Source organism: Nothobranchius furzeri, chromosome 3 (assembly GCF_043380555.1).
Source record: "Nothobranchius furzeri strain GRZ-AD chromosome 3, NfurGRZ-RIMD1, whole genome shotgun sequence".
NCBI classification, from domain to species: Eukaryota; Metazoa; Chordata; class Actinopteri; order Cyprinodontiformes; family Nothobranchiidae; genus Nothobranchius; species Nothobranchius furzeri.
Genome location: NC_091743.1, coordinates 89,810,847 through 89,823,677, shown reverse-complemented (window position 1 = coordinate 89,823,677; position 12,831 = coordinate 89,810,847). Strand labels below are relative to the sequence as shown.

The 12,831-nt window shown below is 47.7% G+C and overlaps 1 protein-coding gene across 1 annotated transcript in view; it reads right to left on the bottom strand.

Annotated features, from left to right (window-relative positions):
- Window positions 1–12,831, bottom strand: part of nt5dc1 (5'-nucleotidase domain containing 1) — a 104,398-nt gene that overhangs the window by 521 nt on the left and 91,046 nt on the right. The window contains exons 10-11 of the mRNA XM_070549756.1: window positions 2,760–2,933; window positions 995–1,163 (exon numbers count right to left, since the gene is read on the bottom strand). Of these exons, the coding sequence (XP_070405857.1) occupies window positions 995–1,163; window positions 2,760–2,933 (343 nt within the window). The remainder of the gene's footprint in view (window positions 1–994; window positions 1,164–2,759; window positions 2,934–12,831) is intronic.

The window sequence follows — 12,831 nt, the reverse complement described above, 5'->3', positions numbered from 1 at the left end:
CTCTTGCCAGAGTCATCAAATTACAAATGTGGGCGCTGCAGCGTTAGCTCGCAGGAGACACGGCACCCCCACACTCACTGATGGGAAACAGTAGCTACGTCCCTCTTTCCTTTGTTTTAAAACAGGGTATCTGCAGGTTTAAGGGAACCAAATTTAAGACTATTTAAGACCTTTTTAAGGCCACTTTGACCAAATTTAAGCTATTTTTAAAAATAAATTTAAGCTATAATTTCCAGCTATTGCCTGGAACCGGTGCTAACCACGTCGCGAACGTGGGATTAGCCATCCAGTTACCATTAAACTTGCACCTCCCCATGACACAAGCTCCCACTAGCTTAATCAGCTAATGTGCTCATCTAAAAATAGCCCGCATTTACAACCAGCTGAATGTGTACGGTTCCGCTTACGCCGACATCATCAAAAAATGCTGAACACTAGAAATTCATGAAAATTGTATAGAAATAAAAGAATCTTGTTTATTGGGTCTTTGATAATTTAAGACCTTTGGAAACTATTTAAGGATTATTTATCATTTTAAAGGATTTTTAAGGCCTTAAATTTGGAAAAGCAAATTTAAAACTTTTTAAGACTTTTAAGGACCCGCGGATACCCTCTAACAGGAGAAAAAGTGACAATCCAGCAGCCAGCTGGATATGAAATATGTTCCCGTACAACCTTCCTTCCAAAATGACTGAACTCTTGGGATGTTCTCACTTCTTACATACTGCACCTTTAAAATCCAGTCTTGATCAAAAGTTTAAGACCTGTGGATCCTGACAAGGTTCCAGTTGAGCTGGGGTTAGGGTGGGGTTTGGGTTACCCTAACCCCACCCTAACCCCATAGACAACAAGAAGAAACAGGAGCAAGGCTAAATATTTCCTGAGCAGCAATTTAAAGTGAAACAAGCTGTTTTATTGGGTGGTCTTAAACTTTTGGTCAGGACAATTTGAAGGGAAACTATTTTTAGGGATTCTGTTGCCTCCACCCACGTACCTGCTATATGCTCCACACTGGGGATGGCCATGGTGCTGTATGTGTGGATGCAGTGGCAGCACCACGTAAGTTTCTGGTGCTCCTCCTCATCTCCTTCCATTCTGCGCATGTCCACAAAGTAGGAGCCCCACTGGTTGGACCCGGTAGAAGGGGACTTCATGCCTTGACCCTACAGAGACAGTCAACACAAGCAAACACACTATTTCTGTGAGAGGGTTCCCTGCCAGGAAACAGCGGACCTGATTAAAGGAGACGGAATTCTAGGGAATGGAGATGTCAGTCCAGGAATCCAGAGTTTCATCAAAGTTAGTTATGAAACAGGAACCGTGTCCTCTGGATACAGAAAAGCCACCTGGTGAAATTCTGCTGGACCCAAACGCGACGTCAGAAGACCAGCTGTTATCTGTAGGGCCCAGGAGGTTCAAAACCCCCATCCTGAAAGTGCTGATCAGTCCAACACTAGACGTTTACTCTGCTGTTCGGGTCTAGTTGGTAAGTCGTTCTCGGGGGGGGGGGGGGGGGGGGGGGGGGGGGGGACTGGTGCGCCTGTTTGAGCTCAAGAGGATTTAGCTGGAGGACAGGGGGCATTACACAGCAGGATGTGGAGTCTTATTTCCTGATATCTGAACACCTCTCCTCTGATTGGCTAACAGCAACGTTGATGTTTTATCTCTACAGTAAACGCAAGCCTGGAGGAGTTCTGCTGTGTGGTGAAAAAGCTAATACTAATGGTTAGCTTCTGCTACACATCCCTTGCTGTTTCCTGGACGCTAAACCAACAACAGCCTTCCTCATCGTGAGTCCAGATGGGTGAGTCCATCAAGTGACATAGATCCGTCGGGCTTTTCTAACCCTAGAGTTTCACCGAGCTAATGCAGGAGATAGGTGTAGGAGACTATTTTCATGTTCAGCCTGCATGAAACACTCAGAGTGACTGATTATAATCAGAAATAATGACTGTTCTTCAGTTAGGTTGACCTTTAATAATGTTCTTCTACGTTACACCTGGGTGCCCTGGAAACATGACAGCTAGCTGCTAATGACCACAATCCTCTGCACAATAATGCAGCATAAAAGCTGACTGTGGTTTATGTTTATGTGCTTAGCAGACGCTTTTACCCAAAGCGACTTACAATTTATTTTTTTTTTTTAGCCTATAGGGCATGTTGTGATCTGTGGGGGAAACCGGGTACTTTTATAAATAGCTCAGGCACAAAGTGCACTGAAACCTTTTACAACAGAGCATCTCCATGCTAGCTGCATTCACACTAGGCGTTAGCCGCTCGGTGATGGAGGACATGAAGTCTTTCTTCGATGTGAGGTTGTTTAAAAGCTCCCTGCAGCAGGAAACAAAACAAAGATAAATTAAATCATGTGCATCTGTTGCACTGAGAGTCGCTCTAACGTGGCGGAAATGTTCAGCTAGATGAACGCACAAACGAAGCTTTGGGCGGTGATTGGGATCAGCCGCGAACAGTCGGCTATCGGAAGAACAGGAAGTTAGTTTTAGTTATTTGCTGACTTTTTATTGTGAAATCATAACTTCCTGCTGATAAATAACCATTTATTGCAGCGTGAAACAGGAAATGAGAAGAATTTCAACATTTAAAGTTTCCCAACTGGTTTAAATTTTAGATCTTAGAGATAGTTTCTGAAAGATCGATCAGTTACGAAGGAATGGAAAAGTGGTTTGATAGTGTTTTCCTTTCATAAAGAGTGTGAGGGTAGAGTTGGCCAGAGCTGGGGGGTGGGGAGATTGTCTTACCTCAAACTTTCCCCTTTTCTCCTGCGGCTCCACTTGGGCCTCGTTGGACACTGCTGCATCACTTTTTGGAACACCGTCTCCCTCCATTTCCTCTACTACCATCACTGTCTCCCACTTCCCAAAGACGGTGGCAGGAAACACGTCTGACCTCATGCTGTCACCAAAATAAGCCACCTGCAGGGTCAGATGTGCACAAGCAGCATGCTGAGCATCATTCCAGTGCTTTTTCCACCGCACGTCACAGGTAAATGTTTTTACTCGACTACACCAGGCAGAAGCTCCTAACCCTCCCACAGGACGAGCCCCTCTCTTGCCTCGGACACAATCAAGGTCACCGGAGGAGTCAGACAAAAGAAGTGAAGCTTTTTAGTAGCCGTGTCACCTCCCTCCCCCTCAGGAGGCTCTGCTGTGTCCCAGCCCCCCCTCAATCTAAACAAACAGAATTCCTGTTAACAGCCGGTCCTCATCCACCCACGGTTGCTGCGCTGCTTTAGCAGTCCGGGATCACTACAATAAATATTTATGAAGGCCAAAGATTCCAGCATGGAGGCGACTCATCAATCCAACACTCCATCAGCCAGAACCACATTCCTCCTGAAAGAGAAACCTGAGGTCCAGACAGCTAAACCTGTTCAACTGGAAATGAAATGGTGTCTCAACCACACCTAACCTGTGACAAGCAGACAAGTGCAATATTCGGAGTGCAAAACATTTATTTATCTCTGGTTTAATGACAATAAATTATTTCTCAATTGGAATAAAACAAAATTCATGTTTTTTGGTAACAGAAAAACTAATGATTTAGTTACGTTGTCTATTGATGGTTTTTTAATTGATAGAGTAAATGAAGTCAGATTCTTAGGGGTTCTCTTGGACCATAAACTTACTTGGAAATCCCATATAAAATATATAAAACAAAAAATATCCAAAAGTATTGGAATTTTAAACAAAGTCAAAGGTTTTCTAGAAATTTCAACGCTTCAGACATTATATTATTCATTTATCTTACCATACTTAACTTATTGTATTGAGGTTTGGGGCAATACGTATAAAACAAACACTAATCCTTTGTTTCTGTTACAGAAGAAAGTTTTGCGAATTCTATATAAAGCAAATCCAAGAGAACATACAAAAATATTTTGTTCTATCAAAAATTATGAAATTCAAAGACTTAGTTAACTTGAAAATTTTACTAATTATGTTTAAGGTTCGAAGGATCTTTCATGGCGGTTAAAACGAAGAGTCGGAGTACCCGGCCCGGAGGGTTACCGGGGTCCCACCCTGGAGCCAGGCCTGGGGTTGGGGCCCGTGAGCGAGCGCCTGGTGGCCGGGCTTTCGCCCATGGGGCCCGGCCGGGCCCAGCCCGAACCGGATACATGGGCTCGTCCAACTGTGGACCCACCACCCGCAGGAGGAACATGAAGGGTCCGGTGCAATGCGAATCGGGTGGCAGACCAAGGCGGGAGCCTTGGCGGTCCAATCCCCGGACAAGAACACTAGTTTTTGGGACATGGAACGTCACCTCGCTGGCGGGGAAGGAGCCGGAGCTTGTGGCAGAGGTTGAGCGGTACCGGCTAGATATAGTCGGACTCACCTCGACACATTGCATTGGCTCTGGAACCCGAGACCTGGAGAGGGGTTGGACACTCTACTTTGCTGGAGTTGCTCCGGGTGAGAGGCGGAGGGCTGGGGTTGGCTTTTTGTTAGCCCCGAGACTCTCTGCCTGTGTGTTGGGGTTTACCCCGGGGGACAAGAGGGTAGCTTCCTTGCGCCTTCGGGTCGGGGAACGGGTCCTGACTGTTGTTTGTGCTTATGGGCCAAATATCAGTTCAGAGTACCCACCCTTTTTGGAGTCCCTGGGACGAGTGCTAGATAGTGCTCCATCAGGGGACTCCATTGTCCTGCTGGGGGACTTCAATGCTCACGTGGGCAATGACAGCTTGACCTGGAGGGGTGTGATTGGGAGGAACGGCCCACCTAATCTGAACTCGAGCGGTGTTTTGTTATTGGACTTCTGTGCAAGCCGCAGTTTGGCCATAACGAACACCATGTTCGAACATAAGGATGCCCACCGGTACACTTGGTACCAGGGCAGCCTAGGTCACAGGTCGATGATAGATTTTGTAGTCGTATCATCTGACCTGCGGCCGTATGTTTTGGACACCCGAGTGAAGAGAGGGGCGGAGCTGTCAACTGATCACCACCTGGTGGTGAGTTGGATCAGATGGCAAGGGAACATGCCGCGTAGACCTGGAAGACCCAAACGCATAGTGAGGGTCTGCTGGGAACGCCTGGCAGAAGAACCTGTCAAGACAGTCTTCAACTCCCACCTCCGGCAGAGCTTTGACCACGTCCCGAGAGCAGTGGGGGACATTGAGTCCGAGTGGGCCTTGTTCCACTCTGCGATTGTCGAGGCGGCTGTTGCTAGCTGTGGTCGTAAGGTGGCCGGTGCCAGTCGTGGTGGAAACCCCCGTACCCGCTGGTGGACACCAGAGGTTCGGGGAGCCGTCAGGCTGAAGAAGGAGGCCTACAGGGCGTGGCTGGTCTGTGGGTCTCCGGAGGCAGCAGACAGGTACCGGATAGCCAAGCGGGGTGCAGCAGTGGCAGTTGCCGAGGCAAAATCTCGGGCGTGGGAGGAGTTTGGTGAGGCCATGGAGAAAGACTATCGATCGGCTCCAAAGAGGTTCTGGCAAACTGTCCGGCGCCTCAGGAGAGGAAGGCAGCAACTCGCTCACACTGTTTACAGTGGGGATGGGGAGCTGCTGACGTCAACTGAGGCTATAGTCGGACGGTGGAAGGAATACTTTGAGGAGCTCCTCAATCCCACCAATGCGCATTCCGAGGAGGAACCAGAGCTGGGAGGCCTGGGGATGGACTGTCCGATCTCAGGGGCAGAAGTTGCTGAGGTAGTCAAACAACTACACAGCGGCGGAGCCCCGGGGGCAGATGAGATTCGTCCTGGGTATCTCAAGGCTATGGATGTTGTAGGGCTGTCATGGTTGACACGTCTCTACAACATTGCGTGGTCATCGGGGGCAGTTCCTAGGGAGTGGCAGACCGGGGTGGTGGTCCCCATCTTTAAGAAGGGTGACCTGAGGGTGTGTTCCAACTATAGGGGGATCACACTCCTCAGCCTCCCTGGAAAGGTCTACGCCAAGGTACTGGAGAGGAGGGTCCGATCGATAGTTGAATCTCAGATAGAGGAGGAGCAATGTGGTTTTCGTCCTGGCCGTGGAACTGTGGACCAGCTCTATACCCTTGCAAGGGTGATGGAGGGGGCATGGGAGTTTGCCCAACCAATCCACATGTGCTTTGTGGATTTGGAGAAGGCTTATGACCGTGTCCCCAGGGGCACCCTGTGGGGGACGCTCCAGGAGTATGGGGTGGGTGGCTTTCTGTTAAGGGCCATTCAGTCCCTTTACCAGAGGAGCGTGAGTTTGGTCCGCATAGCCAGTAATAAGTCGGACCTGTTCCCAGTGAGGGTTGGACTCCGCCAGGGCTGCCCTTTGTCACCGGTTCTGTTCATCACTTTTATGGACAGAATTTCTAGACGCAGCCGTGGTGTGGAGTGTGTCGAGTTTGGTGGCAGGAGAATCTCGTCTCTGCTTTTTGCGGATGATGTGGTCCTCCTAGCTTCATCCAGCTCTGACCTTCAGCTCTTGCTGGGTAGGTTCGCGGCCGAATGTGAAGCGGCTGGGATGAGGATCAGCACCTCCAAATCTGAGACCATGGTTCTCGACCAGAAAAGGGTGGCTTGCCACCTCCGGGTCGGGGGAGAGGTCCTACCTCAAGTGGAGGAGTTTAAGTATCTCGGGGTCTTGTTCACGAGTGAGGGTAGGAGGGATCGGGAGATCGACAGGCGGATTGGTTCGGCGTCTGCAGTGATGCGGACGCTGAGCCGATCTGTCGTGGGGAAGAGGGAGCTGAGCCAGAAAGCCAGGCTCTCGATTTACCGGTCGATCTACGTCCCAATCCTCACCTATGGTCATGAGCTTTGGGTAATGACCGAAAGAACGAGATCGTGGATACAAGCGGCCGAAATGAGTTTCCTCCGTAGGGTGGCCGGGCTCAGCCTTAGAGATAGGGTGAGGAGCTCGGACATTCGGGAGGGACTCGGAGTAGAACCGCTGCTCCTCCGGATCGAAAGGAGCCAGTTGAGGTGGTTTGGGCATCTGGTCAGGATGCCTCCTGGACGCCTCCCCGGGGAGGTGTTTCGGGCATGTCCTGCCGGCAGAAGGCCCCCGGGTCGACCCAGGACACATTGGAGAGGTTACATCTCCAATCTGGTCCGAGAACGCCTTGGGGTCCTGCCGGAGGAGCTGGTGGACAAGGCCGGGGAGAGGACGGCCTGGAGCTCCCTAGTTGGGATGCTGCCCCCGCGACCCGGACCCGGATAAGCGGAGGAAGACGACGACGACGACGACGATGTTTAAGGTTGACGCTGATGGTGGCGCGTCACTTCCTTCTCCGTTTATCTGCGGGCAGCAGAGGACGTTGTCGCCCTCTACTGCCCGCTCTCCCCTCTCTACCCTCTCCGACGATGCAGTCCCATGCGTGGTCCAGCGTGTAAACTCCGTCGTCCCTGTTCATGGTCCCACATCCACGTCTCCTTATCTCGATTGCATCGTCGGAGAGGGGAGAGCGGGCAGCAGAGGGCGACAACGTCCTCTGCTGCCCGCAGATAAACGGAGAAGGAAGTGACGCGCCACCATCAGCGTCAGCTTGAAGAAGCCGGCAGCCGTCGGCGAAACTGTAGCGTCAATAACAGGTAACACAACCGTTTCTGTGTTTTATAAAAGAACGACAACATGGAATTAGAAATAACGCACAGCAAGAACACACCTAAGATTATAGAGTTTGGGTCATTAGGTTCAACAATCAGCCCCAAATTAATTAGTAAAAAATTTAAAAAAAGCAAATAAATAGTCAAATATTACAGGTGTGATTCTGTGACAGGTGCTTTGAGATTTATTGTTTTCCCCAGTTTGTTTGTTTACTTCATAATTGGAAATTCCAACTTTAGAGTAGAAATAATGAACTTGAACCCCCCCCCGTCAGATTGTTTTTCAAAAATGTTTCCAGTTTCAATATAGCAGCTCCTTGTAATAACAATAGTAGCTGTGGTGGAAACATGTTTATTTTACAAGACGAACCTGTAAGCGTGCATCTAAAATCGATGTTATGGGTGTATTTTCTGAGGTAAAAGGAAAGTACCATGACTTTTGTCCTCCCCGGCATAGACGTTAAAGAATGGACGCCGCACCGACCGCTACTTCCTGCCAGGGTGTTAATGCATGAGCTGAGTGCTCAGGGCTGTCAGGTCTGTTTAGTATGGGTTCCTGCACATGTGGTCATAGGGGGTATGGACAGAGTGGACTCAGTGGCCAAGGCTGCCCTGAAGAGCAGTATAGTGGAAATGGATGTTGTGATGGGCTCCCCGGTGTATTGCTCTGAAATAGGCAGGCAGGGGGCTGTGGCAGGCCTCCTGGGATGGTGAGGTGATGGGTGGTCATGGGTCAGTCCTCACTTATGGGAGAAGGAACTTCTTGGTCCTAACCCGGCTGAGATTGGTCCATTGTGGTCTTCGAGGCAGACTGCTTTTAGTGACAAGGCACCAGGATGGGAAGTGTGTTTGTGGAGAACTTGAAACTGTGAGTCATGTTCTTCTGCACCGTGGGCGGTATGCTTGTGAGAGAAGTGACTATTTTAGGATGCTGGGGGCTACTGGTTTGTCAAAGTTCTGCTAATGGACCTTGTTGGAGGTGGGGACAGGCAGAGAGAGGGGGCTCTGATGAGCTTCCTGCATGGAATTGGGGTTTATGTGAGGCTGTGACGTCATTCAGTTGCGTGTTGGTGCAGCTGTGACGGCAATGCGTCTCTTGGGCGTATAGCCTGCCTAGTCCAAAGAAAAGGAAGACACCTACTCCCTATGGTGGCCACATTGGTGGGGTCAACTTTTAATGAAGTCTATGGTTAACAGGATGTTTTGGCTAGGCTTTAGCTCAGTGGACATCTGGTGCTCACAAACTACAAGAGAACACTGTTCCTAAACACGTTCACACATTCCAGAATTAACACGCTCACTTTACCGTTCGCCAGGCAAAGTACAAGCCAGTTCAGTTCACGTTCACAAATAAATGACACGAAGTTCACGAACAATCGTTCAATTAACGCGTTCGGGCACACAAATGGCCACAGATGTTGTTTGGCGACACTGCTGTCTGTGGGCAATAGAGGGCAATACCGTCCTCTGCTGCTAGGGTATAGAGCCAGCTGGACCCAGAAGTTTCTGCCTACTGCCATTTCTTGAGTCAGTCTGACAAAAAGCCTGAAACTGAGCAAGACGTTCAACATCCCCACCATAGTCGTGCACTACTTTTGCGTCGGGTAAAGATTGCGAGTAACCCCCCTTCCCCCACGGCAAGTGCGCCTGCTAGAGTCGGCAGAGAAAGAAAACATACGGCACTGAAGTGAGCTGCCTTAACCCATGCTGTAACGAGCCGGTAGTGCTGTTGCGTATGCGTTATGGATGCACGTTCCCCCCACCCCACACACAGAAACAAATCTTTAGCCGGGTTTAGTCTCTACATTCATGCAACCGAATGTACTTGTTTTCAGCAGGAACCACTCTGATGTAAATATCATACTCTATAAACCTGCGAGTCTTTACAGGAGCCACATATGGCGCTTACACAATAGCGTCGGCATGGTCGGGGTTTGGTCGGGCTGGGTGGCGTGAGTTCGGTCTTGAACGGGTGGTGTAGTGTTCACTTATAAATCCGAGGGACTTCCCCGAGCCCGTGGGCGGCATTTAATACGCTCAGGGAAGTCCGCGATGTCCTCCATTATAAGGCGGCCATGAGCTGTGTTGCTTTTGGAGACTCTGAACCACATTATTTTATTAATTTGCTGTGTGTGTCCTCATAATCTTGTGCCACACACACACACACACACACACACACACACACACACACACACACACACACACACACACACGCTCCGTGTTACAGACAGAAGTTTACAGCATCCAGCATGAAAATGAATGGCGCGTGCGGGGCAGGGCGGGACGGTTTTGGGGTGAAATGAGACACCTGGCTCTGCTGCTTCCCTTACGGTAGCGCGACTCAGGTTGCGAATGACCACAGTCACCAATTCTTGTCATCTGATCTCAGAACAGTGCGTACTGAAACTCTAATTTCCCTCTGGGATCAATAAGGTTTTGAATTGAATTGAATTGAATCGAGGTGTGTGTTCAGACACACAATCATGTTAGTATTCGGCCAGACAGTTAAACCAGCTCAGACGTGTTCTTGGCAAACAGCTTTCTGCTCAAATGCCTCACTCTTCTGCAGGTCGGCCATCAATGTTTACAGCTGATAGGTGTGTCAGCGTGTTTTATGTCCTGGTATTGAACCAGAAAACAGCATCATCACTAATAATGGAGTTTCTGCTACAGATGTAACTCTTGTCTCATGTTCCTTTAATAAATCCAATCAGTGTAACTGACAGGGTTCAAACATGGACACGTCACATTAATATTCTGTTGTGTCATACTCAACATTTAGCGACAGTGGAGAGGAAAACTCCCTTTTAACAGGAAGAAACCTCCAGAGAATCCTGGCTCAGTATAAGCAGCCATCCTCCACGACTCACTGGGGATGGAGAAGACAGAGCACACACACACACACGCACGCACGCACACACACACACACACCAAGTAGTGTTTCTATGGTTACATAGTGATTTCTTAGTAAATATTCTATTTGATGAGCGATAAACTTTATTGTATTTATCCTAGTGGATCTATAATTAAACAGGTAAACTAGTAGTAGCACATACACATGTTGTATCATATAAAATCATGACAAATATTGGTTTTCTTCTATCCTTTAGAAACTGTATCTACTGTTAATGGAAAGTATTCTTGTTGCAAGAATCTGATTCTGTTTGGGAACTGAAGAGTTTTTAGGACCTGAGAAAGGAAAATTCTGCACTGCCACAGTGAAGACAGCAGATCCAGCTTTCTACTGTTCCACATGTTGGCTGGGAAGATCTGATCAGACAGTTTACTCACATATGTGATTGTTCTGTTATTGAGGCTGTTATGAAATAACACTTTAGTTAATTCTGTTCATCAGCCACAGACTGTCTGTTCAGGAAAAGCATTTAAAGTATCAAAAGAAAATGTTAGGAAATGAACTTTATTTTAAATACATTTAGTTTTTAAACACCTTCTCCTCCCAGTTAAACAGTGGACTCTTAAAGGGACCACCCCAACTAGGTGTCTAATCAGCTGAGTCAAGGGTTTAAACCCGGGCTGTAATCTCCTCTGAATGCCTCCATTCAGCACACCTGCTGTAAGGCTTGTCGGGTGAAAGTGGAGAGAAGTGAAAACTCTGGGAGTCACTCTTGGGCTTGTTTAAAGAAGCTGTAAGTGCAGGTTGACACTAGATTCTGCCCGAGTTCTCCACGTAGCCGGAGAACAGAGAAGCCTTTGAGCCAAGGGGTGGGGGGTAAATGACGACGGGTGACTCAGCCTGTGCAGCTCTGTCAGTCTGATCGGACATATTAGTTTTTATTTGAGATTTAAAGTTTTTTCTGTCTCATGCTAAACTCAGCTAGTTTACTTGTTTAATTCCATAGTCTGACAATAGAAAGTAACCAAGAACAACTTCTATGGCGATTTCTTTAGTCAGAAAGACTGACTGACTATGTCAGTAAAACTGATCAGTGTTACAAAGCTTGAACTGTAAGAAGCAAAAGCAACAGAGGCTTTATAGGAGCTGCATGTAGAGGACAAAACAGATGAAGTAGAAAGGAAGTAAAGGTTTTTCTGATGTTAGACGTGTCTCTCAATGTTTAAAGCTCATGTCACCCATCAGTTCCTCTCTCTTTACGACACACTGGACCCTATTCAATTATACAGGGCAAAGATGCATTCATGCCCCCACCCACCTAGAAAGCCCCACTACCATTCGATAGAGATTACAGCAGTCTGACTGTCCATCATTAGACTATTTGTGTCTTTAACATCAACCATAGGCCATTGATCATTAACTATTAGCCATTGGCTGCTAACCAATAACCATTGGCTGTGAACCATATCTACACTGTACACCATTAACCATTGACTGTAGACCATTAACTATCAACTGTTGACCATTGAATGGTAAATGGCAAATCACCTGCATTTGATATAACACCTTCTAGAGTCCTGGGACCCCCCCCAAGGCGCTTTACAACATAATCAGTCATTCACCTATTCACACACACATTGACCATCATCTGTAGACTATATCTGCTGTACACCAATAACCACCAACTGTACACCAATGACCACCTAATGTGGACCGTTAACTATCTACTGTACACCGTTATCAGGATCAGCTTAGCTGAGGCTTTTATGACATGTTTGTGGTATGCCATCATATATCACAGCACTCATTTGTAAATCTTTAAAAAAATAATCTGTGCAGAAGGTTTTTTGGGGTGAAATCAGACACCTGGCTCTGCTGCTTCCCTTGAGGTGTGTTCAGACACACAATCATGTTAGTATTCGGCCAGACAGTTAAACCAGCTCAGACGTGTTCTTGGCAAACAGCTTTCTGCTCAAATGCCTCACTCTTCTGCAGGTCGGCCATCAATGTTTACAGCTGATAGGTGTGTCAGCGTGCTTTATGTCCTGGTATTGAACCAGAAAACAGCATTGTCACTAATAATGGAGTTTCTGCTACAGATGTAACTCTTGTCTCATGTCCCTTTAATAAATCCAGTCAGAGTGTAACTGACAGGGTTCAAACATGGACACGTCACATTAATATTCTGTTGTATCATATAAAACCATAGCAGACATTGATTTTCTTCTAGGGCAGGGCAAAAAATCGATGTAATCGATGTAATGATTTTGTAGCTTTAAAAGATTTTTATTTTGCAAACTCGAGTTTTTTTTTGCCACTTTAGTTTTTACGTATTTTTTAGCATTTTGTCCTTGTGGGTTACCGTAGTGCGATACGAGCTAGCCCCCTCCCCCATGCAACACAGTCAAAACAAAATGGCAGTGTGTAGCAGAGGA